Source organism: Rana temporaria, chromosome 1 (genome assembly GCF_905171775.1).
Source record: "Rana temporaria chromosome 1, aRanTem1.1, whole genome shotgun sequence".
Lineage (NCBI taxonomy): Eukaryota > Metazoa > Chordata > Amphibia > Anura > Ranidae > Rana > Rana temporaria.
In genome coordinates this window covers 407,603,872-407,624,577 of record NC_053489.1, presented here as the reverse complement: position 1 = coordinate 407,624,577, position 20,706 = coordinate 407,603,872, and the positions used below count along the sequence as shown (strand labels likewise).

Below are 20,706 nucleotides of genomic sequence, written 5' to 3'. Positions count from 1 at the left end.
AGGGCATAGCCGCCGACTGGATCACTCGGCCCCGCCCCCGGCGCGCCACGTCATCCGCTGTGATTGACAGCAGCGCCAGCCAATGGCTGCGCAGCTATCAATCCGTCCAGCCTAGCCAATCAACGGCGCGGGACTTTCGAGGGGTCAGGTAAGTAAAACGGGTGTTCAGGGGGTGGGCCGGTACCGTCGGATGTTTTTTCACCTTAATGCGTAGGATGCATTAAGGTGAAAAAACATTTACCTTTACAACCCCTTTAAGAGTGTATAAAATAAGCGCTATTTTTCGTACGATTTTCTGACGGTGTGTACAGTCTATTAGAGTGTATAAAATAAGCGCTATTTTTCGTACGATTTTCTGGTGTGTACGGGCCATTAGAGTGTATAAAATAAGCGCTATTTTTCGTACGATTTTCTGGTGTGTACGGGCCATTAGAGTGTATAAAATAAGCGCTATTTTTTGTACGATTTTCTGGTGTGTACGGGCCATTAGAGTGTATAAAATAAGCGCTATTTTTCGTACGATTTTCTGACGGTGTGTACGGGCCATTAGAGTGTATGGAATGTAAGCCATGAGATTGGATACTCTGTGATAAAATGCTATGAAGTGTATGAGCGCGGTGTTCCCTCACAGATACTACTACACGCCAAACTATTCTTCAGGCACTCGGGCCGTGCCATTGTGTGACGAGGGGAGTTAGGCGCAGCTGAGCCCCCACTCCTCCCTGTACATCAGCCCCAGCTACGGAATTGATGTCAGTGGATTGTATTTCATTAACCCAATGGCTGTAGTATGCGGACAGGATTTTTTTTTTGGTACTTGTCCGCCAAGAATGTATGTGTGTGTGAAGAGCCCACCCCTCTTTCCTGAGTTGCGCCCCTCCCTCTCTCCCCTGTGGTGGCCATGTTCCTCCATCAGTGGCTGAGGTGATTTAGTGAGTGAGTGAGACAGCCAGTGGCGGGCGCTGTGCATTCTTCTACACTCCTCTCCTCAGGACAGCAGCATGGCAGTGGCAGTAGCAGTGGGCAGGCAGACTGTAAGTTGGCGCTTCTTTCTTCTATTTCTATACAGTGTGTGTGAGGGGTGACAGTCTGGGATTCTTCTATTGTGTGTATGGACTGTCCCCGAGCCTGAGAAATGATTGCAACTCCCTCCATCCCTTCTCCATAGACCGCTATAATGGGAGGAGGTTATGTAATCTATGTATTGTGGGAAAGGACCTGGAGACTAACCCATCATAGACTGGATACAAGGAGCGCCTCCATCCCAGCTATGGCTTTCTATCGTGTTTCCCTGCCAACAGACAGCCTCATTTACACACGCTGGGTTTTTTTTTCTTCTTTTATAAATCTGCGTGGGTGAGGGAAGAAAAAAGATGTGTGGGCTGAGAGAGCGTGTGATGCTGGACTGAGCCCAAGAGCTAGCAATCCGATCGTCATCTGCTGCTAGTAAACTATTGAATGGACTTGATCTTCACAATGCATTTTAATGTGAATAGGCAACTGCCCCACACTCCAAGGGGCATGCCACAAAACTTATGCTGCTTGATCATAGCCAATCACATTATATTGCATTGGGCAGAATGGGTGATTGCTTGGGACCCCCGCCCCACCCACTCCACCAGGGCCACAGAACTTCTGCTGCTGCTTGATCATAGCAAATTACATTAAATTTCATTGGGCAGGTTGGGTGATTGCCTGTGACCACCAGGGCCAGTGGGCATGCCACAAAACTTCTGCTGCTTGATCGCAGCCAATCACATTATATTGCATTGGGCGGAATGGGTGATTGCCTGGGACCCCCCCCCCCCCTAGACTCCACCAGGGCCACAGAACTTCTGCTGCTGCTTGATCATAGCCAATTACATTAAATGTCATTGGGCAGGTTGGGTGATTGCCTGGGACCACCAGGGCCAGTGGGCATGTCACAAAACTTCTGCTGCTTGATCGCAGCCAATCACATTAAAAGGCATTGGGCAGAAGCCAGCGGTGTGATCATAAAGGCAGAATGGGTGATTGCCCAGGGATCCCCCTGCCTCCAGTGGGGCCAGTGGGCATACTACCAAAGTTTTGCACCTAATAGAAAGTCGGTTGCAGCGTTGTATGTCTTTATGACTCTCCATCACATATGTGCGTCAACAAAAAGGTGGGCTTTAACACACATGCGATGGCTCTCACTCTAGAGTAAAGAATGATCGGTAAATGGCAGGTCCAGCTTCCGATCATGCGACCACTGTGACAGTGGTCGCATGATCGGAAGCTGGACCCGCCATTTACCGATCTTTATTCTGAACTGAGAGCCATCTTGGTGCTGGAAGTGCGCTCTCATCACCACCAATTTGCCTTTCATTCCAGAATAAAGATTGCTAAACTGCAGGACTAGCTTCCGATCTTATGCCCGCTGTCATGGTGGTGACATGATCGCAGATCCCTCCCACCCCTGGCGATCAGAGTTCATTAACCTGGGTTTCCAGACTGGGCAAGAAGGCGGATCCATTTTTGTACTGATCCAGAGGTTTCCTTCCTGATTATACGCAATACATGTGCGCACTCTGTTCTTGGAAGTATCATTACTATTGGGGCTGAGCTTGGGCGTGTTCAGAACCTAGTACCAATTACAATATTCCCCACACACGTTACTGAAGATGGTTGTTCCGTATTGGTGGAGTGACCACAGGCTGGGAACCGTAGACACCTAAGTAGTTGAGGCATTTCCCAACCCTCAGTTGCGTTTGTATGCATATAGCAGTGAGATGGAGAAATGCCTCGGTCACTTATGGTTGGCCCAGTGCAGTGGCAGGATCATTTAGGTGGGCTGGTACTAGGTTCTGAATGCAAAGACATGTCACCAGCACACCAAGGATTCCTCAAATGGGTCCAAAGTTTTATTTTGTGGTCGCACGACCACGCAGGGCCTCTTCTCTAGGTGCCCCTTGCCTGACAAAGAGGCCCTGCATGGCTCCAAAACATTGACTTTTTTTTTTTCATGTACCATGTGACCACAAAATAAAGCTTTGGACCTGTTTGAGGAATTCTTAGTGTGCTGGTGACATTTCTTCACATTCAGAACCTAGTACCAGCCCACCTGAGTGATCTTGCCAGGAAGCTGTCAGTGTACGAGGCCGATCAGAGGTGTCCAAGGTGTTCCCCACCCCACAGCTGCATGTATACAAAGGGGTGTGTATACATTCATCTGCAGGTTAGGGAATGCCTCAACCACTTATGGCTGACTCAGTACAGTGACAGCTTCCAGGTGGGTTTAGACTGGGTTCCAAACAAACACTAGCTCATCCCTAATTACCATAATATCTGCCACGGCTGTAGGTGTCTTGTATACCACTTCATGTAATCCTATTCTAAATTCAAACACAAGTTGGTTTACTAAAACTGAAAAGTACAAAATCTAGTGCAACTCTGCATAGAAACCAATCAGCTTCCAGTTTGTTTTATTGAATAAGCTGATGTTAGCTGATTGTTTACCATGCAGAGCTGCACCAGATTTTTCACTCTCCAGTTTTAGTATATTTACTGCACTGTCTTCTAAATTCTGCAGACCGGTTTCCAAATTTCATATCAAGACATAAAGCATAAATGTCTGTGCACACTCACCCTTTAACTGGCCATATAGTATGTCGGTTCCTTATGGAACTGGACAAAATTGATTACGTGGGTGTATCTGTTGGCCCCTCCCACCCAATAAGTTTCAATTACATTTCAAGTCAAAGGAGCTGGGTGAAAATGTGTTGGATTAACAGTGACTGTATTCAATCAGATATGTGTAGATATTGGCAGCTGTCATAATGCTATAGCTCAGCACATTTGCTCATCCATGTTGTGTATGGAGAAACATGTTTGATTTTTTTTCTTTCTGCCTTTGGGCTACATTGTCTGGCCACAGACAGAGTGAATTTCTTTCCTGCAACCAAAAAAATTGCTTGATTTCCCCATCAACACACAGCGCTGACAGGGGAAGTCATTGTGTTTTGAGGGTGTGCCATCACCGCCGGGAGAATACAATGATTGTTTGCAACGTTAACAGCCGCTTGCGGCAGGCTGTACCCAAGTTGATAAGTCAGTGCAGTCTGCCCATGCATTGTTTGAATCTCAGCTAGTTCCTGCAGAACTGCCTGAGATTTGAACCGTCTATGGCCGTATTAAGGCTAGGCTCACACTTCAACTTTTTTTGTGCTTGTACTTATGGTTTTCTGGTGGTTTTAGCCAAGGGAAAGCTCTTTACTAGGAGGGGAGATAAGAAATAACCTATTACAGTCCATAGAGACCCAAAATGTGCAACTGCCCCAAAGAAGCCTATATTCTTTTTTGAGTAACACAGTGCTCAGGTGTAAGTGGGCTCTATTGAATTAAATGGTAATCTTGATGCTAATGCCACGTACAAACGATCGGAAATTCCGACAAGAAAACCGTGGATTTTTTCCAACGGATGTTGGCTCAAACTTGTGTTGCATTCACACAGTCACACAAATCTTGTCGGAAATTCCAGCCGTCAAGAACGCAGTGACGTACGACGAGCTGTGATCAATGAAGTTCAATAGGCAGTTCGGCTCTTCTGCTTGATTCTGAGCATGCGTGTTTTTTTGCGCATCGGAATTGCATACAGACGAGCAGATTTTCCGGTAGGAACTTTTTCTGTCGGGAAAAATAGATAATCTGCTCTCAATATTTTGTTGGCGGAAATTCCAACAGCAAAAGTCCTATGGAGCATACACACAGTCGGAATTTCCGACCAAAAGCGCACATCGGACTTTTTTTCTTTATCGTGACTGCCACATTATGGCGAACACATCGGACACTTTTGACACTATTTTGGGACCATTGTAATTTTTACAGCAAACCGTGCTATAAAAATGCACTGATTTACTGTGAAAATGGCAGTGAAGGGGTTAACCTGTAGGAGGCACTGAAGGGGTTAAGAGTTCCCTAATGTGTGTTTCTTACTGTAGGGGGGTCACACTAAATTTAGATAAAACACGCCCACATCATCCACATTTGAATGGCTGGGCGTGTGATGTCACTAATCACTAATCACTAAACAGGGAACAGACAATCGGTGACAGGCTCACTAGGAAGAACAGGGAAAGGTTTGTTTACACTTGCCTCTCCCCGTTCTTCAGCTCTGTGACCCGATCGTGGGACACCGGCGGCGATTAGGTCCCGGGGGGGGGGGGACAGTCACGGAGCTCAGGACCGGGTCGTAATCGCGCCCCACGGCTGGGCTTCTTAAAGGGGACGTAACTATACGTCCATATGCCCAGCTGTGCCATTTTGCCAACGTATTTAGTCGTGCAGCGGTCCTTAACTGGTTAAATTCTGCAAAATAATTCATTTTTGCAATTCTGTTACAATAAATGTTATGCAATTTGTTATTGTAATGCAGAATTTTTATAGTGCCAACAGGTTGTATAGCACTTTCCAAAATAAAGACAGCATAGTTATTATTATACAGGATTTATAAAGCACCAACAGTTTGCACAGGGCAGACAGTAGTTACAATAAAATGCAATACAAAAGGATTAGGAGGGCCCTGCATGTAGGACCGAGTCTGCAGCCTAAAAATGGGTATAATGATAATCTTATTAAACTGTATATTAAAGTGAGCATGTTTTCTGTGTATCCAATGTCTTTAGCTGTTTATTCTGTGCAGTTTAGTGATTTACCAAAGTGCAGTGAGCGGTCAGATAAGTCATTACAGAGGATCAGACCAGTTAAGTTATTTACAGTTAGTTTATCTTGTTTGTGTATTGATGTAAGCAGTATTTAGATGCTGTCTCCCTTGCCTTTCCTGTTGTCACAAAACGGAGGTCTTGGCAATTAAAAGAGAGGGTGTGGTTCTGTCTTGGATCCTCTTGTCTTTCTTTTTTTTTTTCTTTGAATTTGATTTAAGGATCTGGTGTGATAAGCCAAAACAAAAAAGGTGCTTTTGCGTTTTTGGCATGTGTTAAGCCAGTTGCATGCTTGAAGCGTTCCAGCCAGAGGAGGTGTTAGAGGTTACAATATAAGATCTGAAGGCATCTCTTTGTTGGCTACAGTGGCCGGATGGAGAGGCCTCACCCCATCCCGCTCTGTTTCCCCCCCTCATCCAGCCCTTGGACAAACAGTTATCATTTCCTTTCTGAATACAGTCTGGCTATCTGAGCTGTGTGGGTTTACTGTGTGTGCTGGTGTGCAGATCTGAATATGAAATGTCTTCTTTCCATCTATAAAAATATTAAGCTTGAAAAACTCACAAAAGACATAATAGAAAAGTCATTGTTAAAGCAGGGAATGGACTCGATGAAGTCGATCAATGTATAGACAAGCTGGATGTACAGAGGTAGATTGACTTCTGTAAGAACAAGCCTGTCAGATTTTCCCCACAATCAACCCCACAGGCTATAAGCCGGCATCACTGTATTCTGACAGAGGCAAAGTCTCCCCTCTGACAGAATACAATACCTCAACGAGGAGATCTCCCCCATCTATCTTATGTGTGGTGACACTTCTATGGTCAGCTAAAGAGTATGGATGAGATGCTGGCTGCAGTAAGCCCTAGCAACACTTAGGCCTCGTACACACGACCGTTTTCCTCAACAGAATCCATCAAGAAATTTGGTGGCAGAGCTTTTTTGCAGAGGAAAAAGGTCGTGTGTATGTGGATCACGACGAGCAAAAAAGAGAACAAGTTCTTTTTCCTTGTCGTGTTTCTCGTCGGGCTGGTTTACGATGAGAAACGCGTTCGTGTGTACAGTTGTGGGCAAAAGTTGAGAATGACACAAATATTAGTTTTCACAAAGTTTGCTGCTAAACTGCTTTTAGATCTTTGTTTCAGTTGTTTCTGTGATGTAGTGAAATATAATTGCACGCACTTCATACGTTTCATAGGCCTTTATCGACAATTACATGACATTTATGCAAAGAGTCAGTATTTGCAGTGTTGGCCCTTCTTTTTCAGGACCTCTGCAATTCGACTGGGCATGCTCTCAATCAACTTCTGGGCCAATTCCTGACTGATAGCAACCCATTCTTTCATAATCACTTCTTGAAGTTTGTCAGAATTAGTGGGTTTTTGTTTGTCCACCCACCTCTTGAGGATTGACCAAGTTCTCAATGGGATTAAGATCTGGGGAGTTTCCAGGCCATGGACCCAAAATGTCAACGTTTTGGTCCCCGAGCCACTTAGTTATAACTTTTGCCTTATGGCACGGTGCTCCATCGTGCTGGAAAACGCATTGTTCTTCACCAAACTGTTGTTGGATTGTTGGAAGAAGTTGCTGTTGGAGGGTGTTTTGGTACCATTCTTTATTCATGGCTGTGTTTTTGGGCAAAATTGTGAGTGAGCCCACTCCCTTGGATGAGAAGCAACCCCACACATGAATGGTCTCAGGATGCTTTACTGTTGGCATGACACAGGACTGATGGTAGCGCTCACCTTTTCTTCTCCGGACAAGCCTTTTTCCTGATGCCCCAAATAATCGGAAAGAGGCTTCATCGGAGAATATGACTTTGCCCCAGTCCTCACCATATTTTCTGCAGAAGATCAGTCTGTCCCTGATGTTTTTTTTGGAGAGAAGTGGCTTCTTTGCTGCCCTTCTTGACACCAGGTCATCTTCCAAAAGTCTTCGCCTCACTGTGCGTGCCGATGTACTCACACCTGCCTGCTGCCATTCCTGAGCAAGCTCTGCACTGGTGGCACTCCGATCCCGCAGCTGAATCCTCTTTAGGAGACGGTCCTGGCGCTTGCTGGACTTTCTTGGGCACCCTGAAGCCTTCTTCACAAATGCAGTGGAATTTTTTTTTATGGGATTAAGTTAATTTTCATGGCAAAGAGGAACTTTGCAATTAATTGCAATTCGTCTGATCACTCTTCATAACATTCTGGAGTATATGCCATTTCCAATCCCAAAAACTGAGGCAGCAGACTTTGTGAAAATTAGTATTTGTGTCATTCTCAAAACTTTTGGCCATGGCTGTATGCTTAGAAACCCATGCATGCTCAGAAACCCGTGCATGCTCAGAATAAAGTATGAGATGGGAGCGCACCTTTGGTAAAAGTAGCGTTCGTAATGGAGATAGCACATTTGTCACGCTGTAATAGACTGAAAAGCGTGAATCGTCTCTCACCAAACTTTTACTAACACGTGGCAACACAAGATTACCAAAATCAGCCCCAAGGGTGGCGCCAATGGAATCGAACTTTCCCTTTTATAGTGCCGTTGTATGTCACCGCGTTTGAGAACGATGAGATTTTGTCTTCACAGTGTGTACGCAAAGAAAGCTTGTCAAGATTCTCGACAAGCCTAACAAGGAACTTGTCGAGGAAAACAATGTTTCTTTTACGACGAGTTTCTCGGTCATGTGTATGAGGCCTCAGATTTTATTGCTCTGTGATGACAATTCGTGGCACTGATTGCTTGCTAAAACTTTTGTAAGTGTGTTGTGCCTTGTTCAAGTATATTTTAAGGCACACGTTGTGTTTTTTTTATAGGCAGAGCAGGGGATTCTAAAACTGTCAGATTTTTATTGTTCTCTGTCAGAGAGAGGTTTGTTTCTTATTAGTCCTGGTGAGTTGTCACCGTAACAGAAAAGGAGGAGAACATTGCCATTGGGGACAACTGTCTATTCAAGTCTTTGTGTTACAGAAAGCAATGGTTTTATATAGTTTTACCATTTTAGTGTAATGCATTAAAGGAAAAAAAAATTTTTGCCTAAAATTAATGTCTGCAAGGTAGACAGACAGAATAGTGTAATGATTCTGTTAAAAAACGAGTAAATACCTATTAAATTCCTTCATCTATATCACCTCCGGCATTCTAGTTTCTGTTCTTTCATTCACTTCCTGGTTTGCATCGCTCGTTCATGTAAGAACTACATTTCCCAGTATGCATTGCGGCACGCCCAGTAGTAATTCACACCTCCTTGAGGTCTCTAACACGTAGAGAGCGTCCTGCCTCACATATGTAGTTCCCAGGAGGTGGTGAGCACATCACTGACCACCGCAGTAAAGCCTCCCTTCACGGTGGTCAGTAAAATCAGACAAGCAGGAAGTGTACAGAGAAGAAATAGAGCAACTTCTGAGCAAAAACGAACAATGAGGAAGTGAAAAGAGGAATGTCTGCAGGTAAAGGATGCTTATTATGAAAACATTTTTTTTCCCTTGCAACCCCTTTAATCACAATGTGTGCTGTTCACTATGTGTATTGTGGTGTGCTGGCCTTAGAGCATTCCAGTCCATTTTTTTTTTTTTTGTGTGCATTGAGGTATACTTCCTAGCTCTCTTACCTCTGTGTACCAAGGGACACGTTTGCAATGGCCTTATTTCCTATTGGCACCCCAAACTCAGTGCGATTTTTGTCACGATTGTCGAGCGACAAAACACGCTAAAATTATGGCAAAAGTCGCCCCATTAAATGCTCCTGGCTCTGTGCCAAAAATTGGTACGTGAGCTGCTTTGAAACATTTTGGAGCAGAGGGAAGCCCATTCCAAAAATGCGGTGCAGCAGTTGTCACTGCACTACGCTTAGGTGTGAATGGAGCTGGCCAGATTAACCTCTTGCCGACCGCGCTATAGCAAAAATACTGCTACAGCGCGGTCGAGTTACTGTGACAGGACGTCCCTGGGACGTCCTCGTGCACTTCCGCGTTTGCGCGTCCCCTGGGGCGCGCTCGCGGAAGTGTCCGTGTAGACCCGGCGCATCACGGATCACGGTAAATTGCCGCGAATCACGGCTGTTTACTACGTGATCGCTCAGTCAAATGACGGAGCGATCACTTGTAAACAAACCGGCGTCATCTGATGACGCCGGTTCCTCCCTCTCCTCTCTGTACCGTTCGGTACAGTGCGAGAGGAGAGGAGGGGGGGGGGGGAGCGCGGGGTGTCAGCAGCTGCTGTGGGCTGGATCTGTGACAACTGCAGTCACAGATCCAGCCATCCCTCCCTGTGCAATACTCTGCAGTACCATCAATACTCTGCAATACCCCATACTCTGCCATCCCTCCCTGCGCAATACTCTGCAGTACCATCAATACTCTGCAATACCCCATACTCTGCCATCCCTCCCTGCACAATACTCTGCAGTACCATCAATACTCTGCAATACCCCATACTCTGCCATCCCTCCCTGCGCAATACTCTGCAGTACCATCAATACTCTGCCATCCCTCCCTGCGCAATACTCTGCCATACACCATACTCTGCCATCCCTCCCTGCGCAATACTCTGCCATACCCCATACTCTGCCATCCCTCCCTGCGCAATACTCTGCCATACCCCATACTCTGCCATCCCTCCCTGCGCAATACTCTGCCATACCCCATACTCTGCCATCCCTCCCTGCGCAATACTCTGCCATACCCCATACTCTGCCATCCCTCCCTGCGCAATACTCTGCCATACCCCATACTCTGCCATCCCTCCCTGCGCAATACTCTGCCATACCCCATACTCTGCCATCCCTCCCTGCGCAATACTCTGCCATACCCCATACTCTGCCATCCCTCCCTGCGCAATACTCTGCCATACCCCATACTCTGCCATACCCCATACTCTGCCATACCCCATACTCTGCCATACCCCGTTACTCTGCCATACCCCGTTACTCTGCCATACCCCGTTACTCTGCCATACCCCGTTACTCTGCCATACCCCGTTACTCTGCAATACCCCGATACTCTGCAATACCCCGTTACTCTGCAATACCCCGATACTCTGCAATACCCCGATACTCTGCAATACCCTGATACTCTGCAATACCCCAATACCCTGCGCAATACTCTGCAATACCCCAATACTCTGCAATACCCCCAATACCCAAATACCCGCAATACCCCAATACTCTGCAATACCCCCAATACCCAAATACCCGCAATACCCCAATACTCCGCATATATAATGTTTTGGGGTTCTATGTAATTTTCTAGCAAATAAATTGTGATTTTTCCATGTAGGAGAGAAATGTCAGAATTGGCCTGGGTGCTCCAGAACGCCTGATGGCGCTCCCTGCATGTTGGGCCTCTGTATGTGGCCACGCTGTGTAAAAGTTGCACACATGGGGTATCGCCATACTCGGGAGGAATAGCAGAATGTGTTTTGGGGTGTCATTCGTGGTATGCATATGCTGTGTGTGAGAAATAACCTGCGAATATGACAGAAACAAGTTATTTTTTTTTTTTTTTACAGAATTTTCGGTCGTTTTTCTTTTATAGCGCAAAAAATAAAAAACCCAGAGGTGATCTAATACCACCAAAAGAAAGCTCTATTTGTGTGAAAAAAAGGACAAAAATTTCAAATGGGTACAATGTTGTATGACGGAGTAATTGTCATTCAAATTGTGAGAGCACCGAAAGCTGAAAATTGGTCTGGTCAGGAAGGGGGTTTAAGTGCCCAGTGGTCAAGAGGTTAACACTGGTACAACATGACTATTGTAGGATTGTCATCCTACTTTGCCCTGCAGCATTGGTCCTACTTCCATCCGACTTGAATGAACAGGATAAGTTTGTTCTGATTTTGAGATAGTCTGACTTGTCATTTGACCAATCAAAACAATCCCAGTGTGACATAAATTCCCTTTACTGCTGCTCTAATCACCATGTCGGATGTCACAAGTCAGATGGTTAGGACAAGGATCTGACTTCAATGATATTCAGCCTAAGTTCACACTTGTGCGATGTCAGACATTGCATGTGATTTGCATCTGCACTGCGGTGCGGATCACATGCGATGTCTGTGCAGTGCAAGTTCAGCCATAGAGTTGTATGACTGAACTCGCATTGGATTAGCATTAAAAAAATATACAGGGACTTTTTCCCCACACTGGAATGGGATCGCATGGGTGTTCTCGCCCATGCAATCCAATTCCTATCTGAATCCACAGTTCACACTGCGATCTGTGAACTGATCTGGGGGTGTCGTTAACATTGTATTGACACTCGCAACGGTTCGCAGAGGGCAGTGTGAACTGCCTGTGGGAGAGATGTGATGTGAAAACCAATCCAATATATGCTTACTGGGATTGTATTTACCAAAAATATGTAGCAGGATACATATTGGCCTTCATTTTTGAAGAAATTTTAGATAAAAAAAAAAAAATTAAAATAAAGATTGTATGTTTCATAGCAGACAGTATAAAATATTGTTTTAGTATTTTTTTTTCTATTGCTCTGGTCAGCTCAATGATCTTCCCAGCTGAGCTGTTGTGTCAGCCCCCACCTACCAGAACACTCTGATCAGCGCTCTCTGCCATTGGCTGAGAGCGCTGATAGGGAGACGCTGGCTTCTGTCAGACAGACCGACATACACACGGGCGGAATTTCAGCCCTACTATTTACTATGGTACAATCTGGTCTCTTTCTCCGGGGGGGGGGAGCAGGGAGAGGGGACAAGATGATGCTAAAGTGATGGCACCGCGTATGTGTTGACAATGCATTGGGTGCTGGGTGCAAGTACAATGATGTTGCTCGCTCATACAATTGTGGAGACACTCAAGAGGCAGACAACAGAACTCTTAATTTGGTGGTGCTACGGTACTTCTTGTGGAGGGCCACAAAAAGTAAGCTGGCATTGTAAGCACTAGCAGGGTCAGTAGGTAAAAATTTAGAATGACGGGTGAACCCTACAATGATATTCTGTAGACAATTCGATCTCAAAAGGAAGGTGTATTTTTAGTACACAATTAATCTTTAAAGAATAAAGTTGCGATTTCCCCCCTGCGTTCTTAAAGCATTTTCCATATTCTATGCTGACGGCTGTCTAAAAAGAAAAAAAAACAGGTAGCCTGCCAAGTTTTAGGAGAAACAGAACACTTAGTCCTTAGATCAAAGGGATGAACTTTGTCTGTAAATGAGGAAATTTTAATAACATAAAGACTAAACCTTTTTCTGACGCTTGTTGTTTACAAGTTAAAATCAGTATTTTTTGCTAGAAAATTACTTAGAACCCCTGGACACACACACATCTATCTATCTATCTATCTATCTATCTTAGCAGAGACCCAAGAGAATAAAATGGCGGTTGTTGCAATATTTTATGTCATACTGTATTTGCGCAGCGGTCTTTCAAACGCATTTTTTTGGGCGGGGTAAAAACACACTTTAATAAAAACCTAAACAGTAAATTTAGCCCAATTTTTTTTTTATTTTGTGTGATGTGAAAGATGTTCTGCTGTGAGAACCTTGAGAGGATTGTGATCTTTATTCTAAGCAAAAAAATTATGACTCTCATTTTGGCCAGAATTGTGCAGCTCTAAATTGTAGTATGATTTTTTATTTTGGGTGACGTTGTGCTTTAAATAAATCTGTATGTATGCCAGACAATAGAGACTGCCTGAGAGGCTTCACACACCCTTGTGCATGAGGCCTAAAAATAATTTTCCAGCGAAAGACGGTTAACATATACAAATTGCACTTTTTCTTAAACTTTGACATTTCAAGTTAACTTCTAATATGTCATATCCCTTGTGTCATAAACAGGAAATAAGTATTTTTTTTCTTTCAGTGGGAGTATGTATGTATTAAAGCATCTGGCATTTTCAGGATGCCTATAGTAAAGTATAACTAAAAGCGAAACTTTTTTTTTTAGTTTTGGAAAGAGTTCGGAGGGATTAGAATGCCGATCCATTTGTATTGCTGTCTGTGCCCCCGTTAAAGGAGATCCATCCACTCTATTTGTCCTGTTTACCATTATCGTTGAAAGTAAAAGAAAATCCCAAATTTTGGGTTGTCCCCTGAAAAGTAATAGAGGGGAAATCTTCCCATGAAGGTACGAGTTCTGGTGACCTGAGGGCCCCCAAGGAATTCCCTAATTTGCACGGGATTTCTTCTCACTTCCTGTTTGGCTATGGGACAGGAAGTGAAGGGAAATATCCACAATGGGACACAGATGAAGAAATTTGACATTATAACTCTCCCTTGCTCTATCCAAAATGGGGGGGGGGGGGGGGGTTTGCCTATAGTTCAACTTTAACTATACTATATATCAGTGCAACAGTTTTGTTGCTAAATTCATCTCTATAATTTGAAAAAAAATGTAGTTCCATTTTAATGACAGTCTGTTGATAGAGGTCTCTCTATGGAATTGCATAAACATAAGAGGAGCAGCAAAGCTTATTCTCTGTTGCGGGCATGGATTTGGAATCAGTGTCTAGAGGTCTGAATATAAAAAAGGATTTTACAACAAAAATGTACAGCATCATTTACATACTGTATTTGCCGGCGTATAAGGTGACTGGGCGTATAAGACAACTCCCTATTTTTCAAGTGAAAACATAGCTTTTGGGCTATACTCGCCATATAAGACTACCCCCCCTTCCAAGGCAACACCAAAAAAAAAAAAAACATGGATTCCACCACATATTCGCCTCCGACCTAAGTGTAGACACATGAGCATACTTTACATCGGCCACAATAATCATCGCTATTCCAACAGGCGTTAAAGTCTTTAGTTGACTGACCACAATGCACAGGGAATTATTAAATGAAATGTTCCAATACTATGAGCCCTCGGATTCTTATTTGCAGTCAGGGGGACTCACCGGCATTGTCCTAGCCAATTCCTCAATCGACATTGTTCTCCATGACACCTACTACATATTTGCCCACTTCCACTATGTCCTATCCAGTTACACTGGATGTGCAGTAATACTGTATGTAGCTTCGGCTACATACAGTATATACCACTGAGCCAATCCCGGTAAACAATGTATTCTATTAATGAATACAAAGCCTGCTCGGATTGGCAGAAGCTGTAACATCATGAGCCCTCTAATCTCTGACTCTCAAAGCCAATCCAAGCAGGCTACTGTATGTAGCCTGCTCGGATTGGCAGGCTCTGTATTCACGAATAGAATACATCGCTCGCCGGGATTGGCTCAGCAGTGTATACTGTATGTAGCCGAAGCTACATATAGTATTACCGCACATCCAGCGGACATCCGGTAGGCTGACATCCAATGTGCGCCATTTTGTACCCGGCGTATAAGACGACCCCTGATTTTTGGGCATTTTTTTTAAGTGTAAAAGGTAGTCTTATACGCCAGAAAATACAGTATGCATCTGAAATGTATGAAATATTGTACATTCTTTACTGCTTATCTGTTAGTGTAAATCTTTATAAATTGCTTCGCAGGTTGATAAATTGTAAGGCACCAGTTTTTGCATTTGCTTTTACACTAATTTATATAAACATTTATCAAAATAAGTTGACTTTTTGCCTTTCAAGTTGTTTCCCACACTCTGAGACACATCTGGTTTTGGTGAAGTCCAGTTTGAAGACAGTATTTGTCTTTACATTGATGGGGAATGTGCAGCATTCTTTGCCATGTAGCAACATCTGAAATAATCTCTGCATACCTGCTGCAACCATTTATTAGAACAATGCAGAGGATAATAAAGTGTAGTAACCCATAATTTACATCCAGCAGCCCACTGTAGTTGACTGTTGTCAGGCTTTATAAAGCTAGCCATACAGATTTTTTTTTTTTTTTTTTCATCCAGCCTGTGGTTTAAATGAACAAAGTCTAGCAATTTTGTCTATCTACGCTATACAATGCAGATGGATGCAGATTTTATTTTGACAGCTGTCCCCACCAGTTGTCAAAATACCCGAACAGCAGTTGCATCTGAATGGATGCAGCCAACCACTGAACAGTGGACAATTTTCTGCCCAGGTTCTTTGATCTTTCAATTTAGACATGTCGGGCGGATGCAGTCCAGCAGGCTACGCACAAATTGAATGTCATCTGGTTCACAATGAACCGACTGAAATTTTGTCCAGTGTAAGACCAGCTTTATATTTGAACTGTGATTGGTTTATTAAGTGTAAAGCACTTGTATAATAGGTTATTCAAGTCCGACAGTTTTATGGTTTTGAAAGACCTGGTCAGTGTGTATGTGTGTTTTTTCTTTACATTTTTACAGAGCTTTTTTTTTTTTTTTGTTTCTATGAGAGAGATGGTCATGATGGCCACAGCCATAAATACTAGGGGGTGTTTTTTTAGTGATTTCTCTGCAAAATAAAAAAATAAAGCATGGAGACATAGATGGATGGGGAAGTTTGCTTTGAATACTAAAAATAAATTAAATGTTTTTGGTTTGTGGTACTCGGATGCACTATAGTTCAACTCTAATAGACACTTGCTTGTCTGTGTCTATATATGCATGCATGTATAATAAAGCAGCAAGATATGTAATGTGTTTTTTTTTTTTCAATGCTAGACACTCAGTACTCTTCTTTTTCTTTTTTTTTTTTCCCGTCAATGACAGGAAGAGTTATAGGGTTTGACCAGTATGTTGCTGATGTAATGCAACACACCCTCTACAACTGGTTGTTCCTTCCTTTTGGAAGTGATAAATTGGAACAGGCATGTGTGTACAGCTCTTCATATTTTTTTTTCCTTTTTGTTTTTTTGCCCATATTTTCTTAAAGGGGTTGTAAAGGTTCGTCTTTTATTTTCTAAATTGGTTCCTTAAAGGAGGGCTCGACAAATTCCGGTCGCCATGGTGACTAGAAATAGCATCCTGGCGACTTGGCTTGGAAGGTGGGAAAAAATTCTCACTTCCTGTTTTTCCTCGGTAAGCTTTCCACCATCATCCGAGCGGTGGAAAGTCATTTAGAACAGCTTACTGAGGAAGAACAGGAAGTGAGAAATTCAGACATAGGAAAAAAAAAGGGAAATCAAAGGAAAGAGTAAGTGAACCAACAATGCACTAGCATAAATGAACCAATTTAGAAAATACAAAAACAAACCTTTACAACCCCTTTAAGGTTATGTTTAACCCACATTTGTTAAATAGAATTATTTTATTTCTTGTGAGTATAAGTAACGCATTCAATTTCCCTTTTCAGCTCCCAGTCATGTGATGATGCTGATGATCATTCTAATAATATATCTATTTATAGGTCCCAACAGGGAGCTGCACACTGATGAACACAAATCTCATCAACCAGTCTGGCAGGCACCAGCCATCACCTAACCTGAAATCAAATGAGGGAGGGAAGTGCAGTGGTAGAAAATTTTAATTCAAGAGTTTCCTCACATAACGTGATTTGATATTACTGGTTACTCTCTACAATAGATACAGGTAGTAGATGTTTTGCAATGAGTCTTGTCCTCGCATGGTAACATATATATTTATGGAAACCATTGTTTTCTTTTTAAAAGATGCTTATTGCATAAAAGGACTGACAGACTTTTTTTTTTGCTTTTAGATTTTTTGGCTTACTGTATATACAGCTGGGGGGGTTGCTTATTCCATTGATATTTGTATGCTTGGCCAATGGCTACCAGCCAAGCAGAGAGGTGGATAGACTGGCATGAATATATCTTTAAAGTTTCACGAAGCCCAGGACCCTGCATTTTCACTATATCTGGTCTCCCACAGTACACGTGACATGGAAATGCAATTGTTTTAGTAAATCTAAACTGCTAAATACCTTTTCTCATCAGCAGTATATAGCAGTCTTGTGACTTATATCAGTGTCTGGTTATAGCTCGTAGGAGGAACTTTCATTCTACTCCAGATTTTTCTATGAGGCTGCATGATCCCTGATCCTCTGTCTGGACAGTGCCGATTGGCCCTGTGCTAATTAAATGCACCCTCTTCGCAAAAAACAACAACTTTTATAGCAATACATACCAAACCGAGCAAGTGCAGAGTGCCCCCAAGGCTCCATGCTATCAGAAGCTGGATTGGGTACAGTAAAGGAAGGGGAGGAACAGAAATGACAGGATCAAATGGCCTTTTTACACAATGCGAAGGATTAACCACTTAGGTTCCACAGTGAGTATAACAGGCATTACTGGATTTACGAGCTGATTTTACTGTTGTGGGTTTAGTAACACTTTAAGCTCTGCCTATGTGCTGCTGGGTCTTTGAGACATTGTCTGAAAATCCAAATTGACTTGTAGCATCTTCTTGTAAGACGTTCACTGAAATTTGGGGTCAAATATCAGCAATTTTAGCAGACATGGAGAGCCATCATCTGTGATGTCTGTGAACTTTCAGTGTTAATTTCTCCAGATATGGGGTTATTCTTCTCACCATTAAAAAAAAAAAAAATTTCCCCTAAAAAGATAATTGGCATGGTTTTAAACCTTCACTAATTAGTCAAATGAGATTTCAAAGAAATGCTAATGAGAGAATTAAGCGAAGATTTGTTTGATAAGAACCACTTGGATGTCTGAATAGAAATGAGCTCTGGAAGAATGGGGATCTGCATGATTGTTGAACCCTCTAGAGATCCTTTTTTCCTATTCCTGAGTGACCATATGTTTGCTCTTTATGTAAATGTGTGAGAGATCCCTTTTTTCTGTTTTTTAGACATATATACTTGTCCATAAACACAGATCAGTCATAACATTATTCCCACCAGGACCCGTCAACGCATGGACTCCACTAAACTTATGGTATGCTGTATTATCTGGCACCAAGTCGTCAATAGCAAATCCTTTAAGTCCTGTAAGTTGCGAGATTGGGCTTCCATGGATTGGACTTATTTTCTAGTACATCCTACAAATTGTAAGAACGTTAAATTAATAACTAATATTCTTATAGCTTCAAGGGCGTATCTGAATGAAGATCATTCATAGTCAGGTTGATTTGAAAATAACGTGTGAGTTTATTGTCACACAGGTGGCATCACAAACACAGTGAAAAATAGTATAAAGTTCAGTTTAGCGTAGATGAAAATATCTGGAATTGGATCGATAGTATTGTAGCAAGCTTATGAAAGCATGTGAGCAGCATCAGGCATGTTGTCTTCTGAGATTTTCCAAAGTGATGCAGGAAGAAACAGGAAATGACGTTTGACTTCTGGCTTCAGCTGTTCTCCTAGTCAATATGTCAGTATGTCAGTGTTGTCTTTCAAAGAGGGTGCGAATAAGTGTGTCTTAGTTTAAGTGTGTATCAGTGTGTCATGTAAGTGTGTGGTGCAAATGTGTCCAGCCTTCTTTAAAGCAAAGCTTAAATATATGTTACAAGTGAACGTCATGACCTCATACGGCCCAGGCTTAGACCCTTGTATGGCAAATATTAATATCTGCTAGGTTCAGCAATATGAAGATCTTAGCACAGAGTCGTATGGGATTTGATTGACAGGCACACATGTGACACTCTATACTTAGAGTAGTGTGCTTGATGATGCAATGTCATAGAACATATATTATCAGCTATAAAGCTATAACTTCATTAAGTAACTATATACTAATACATATTAGTATGACTAAGACTTCACTTAAACTAGCTCTAAATAATTAAACAACAATATCAAATAAATAGCTAAGTTATGGATTATCTATGATTTGTAACTTTAAAGCATGTAAAAACATGTCAGCTCTGACACATGAACTCTATGTGTATACTTATCTGTTAGCCTGCTGACCTCCTGAACTCATGTCAACTTTGGACATAGTAGAACAACTGCCTGACATTCAAATCTTATGTCATTCTCAAATTGGCTATCCGTAATGCTCAGTTTTGGATAGAAGAATTATGTCATATCAATTGATCAAGGTCATTCATTCATACCTAATTATTATGATTAATCATAAATCAAATATGTTTTGCAAGCTTGCCATGAATTGCCGAATTATGAATTTGGAATAATATTCTAACAATCCCCCCTGAATTATGATTAATCATACTAAATCATTTAATACTCACATACACACATTCATATCTCATTTTCTCCACCTTGTATCAAACGATTGGACACGATATTCCTCAGAACTGAAGCAACTAGAAATTTTCCTTTTCCTAAATGCTTTACTCTTTACTTTTAACTCTTCTTAGATCTATCTAATCAAAATCTTAAAATTATGGTATAGATTTTAAAATGTATAACATAATGATGACTAATATCAATAATTATTAATATTAATAATAATAATAATAATGAAAATTATTATTATTAAAATAAGTAAATAATGCAATAATATATTTCCATATATGTGCTCAAATAATATTTTAGCTCTTTGGAAATATACTTTATACTCTAAAACTTTCATAACTTTCCATAGTTCTATTAATGATATCTTTCTTAAGTTATGAACAAAAAATGTTCTATTACTAGAATGAGTGTGCTAACATTCAATATGTGAATAAATAAAAATAAATAATAATCCTAACTTCATGTGAACATTAATATCAGAATAATTGGATAATCAAAAAATGTATATGTATATGTGGACAAATGTTTCAGTCCTAAATTGTTTATCTATAGTAGATAGATAAAGTTCCTTCCGATTAATGTTTCTTCATGAAATGTCTTTAAAATTTCTTCAAGTTCCATTAGGTTAGAAAAACCTTGATGAATAAGATAAAATAGTTCATAAATATGAAATATAAATCTTTTGTCAAATATTCTTCCAAAAAGGATCTCTTCTTTTAACTTCAAATTTCTCTTTGCTCTTTATAGAAGCTTGTTATCCTCCATATTTGTTTGATTTTAGATGCCATATCGTTATTAGAAGGATTTCTCGTCATCAACCGTCTGTTACTGGACTGTTGTCCACATCTGACGCGACACAAACGCCTCTTGCTTGATAGGTTCTGAACCGTCTTTTTTCCTCGAGACTTGAATATTCGCAAAAACTGCGCTAATCTCTCCCCCCCTCATCAAGGGTCGAGATTTCCGTAAAAATAGAGATAAGACAGTACTTTCTTTGGCTCGCCACTGTAAGAACGTTAAATTAATAACTAATATTCTTATAGCTTCAAGGG

At 41.9% G+C, this 20,706-nt stretch overlaps 1 protein-coding gene across 1 annotated transcript in view; it reads left to right on the top strand.

The window, feature by feature from the left end:
• Positions 1 to 883: 883 nt before the first annotated feature.
• SEPTIN11 (septin 11) overlaps positions 884 to 20,706 on the top strand; it is a 119,287-nt gene continuing 99,464 nt past the window's right edge. The window contains exon 1 of the mRNA XM_040324089.1: positions 884 to 1,034. Coding sequence (XP_040180023.1) covers positions 1,002 to 1,034 — 33 coding nt within the window. The 5' untranslated portion in view covers positions 884 to 1,001. The remainder of the gene's footprint in view (positions 1,035 to 20,706) is intronic.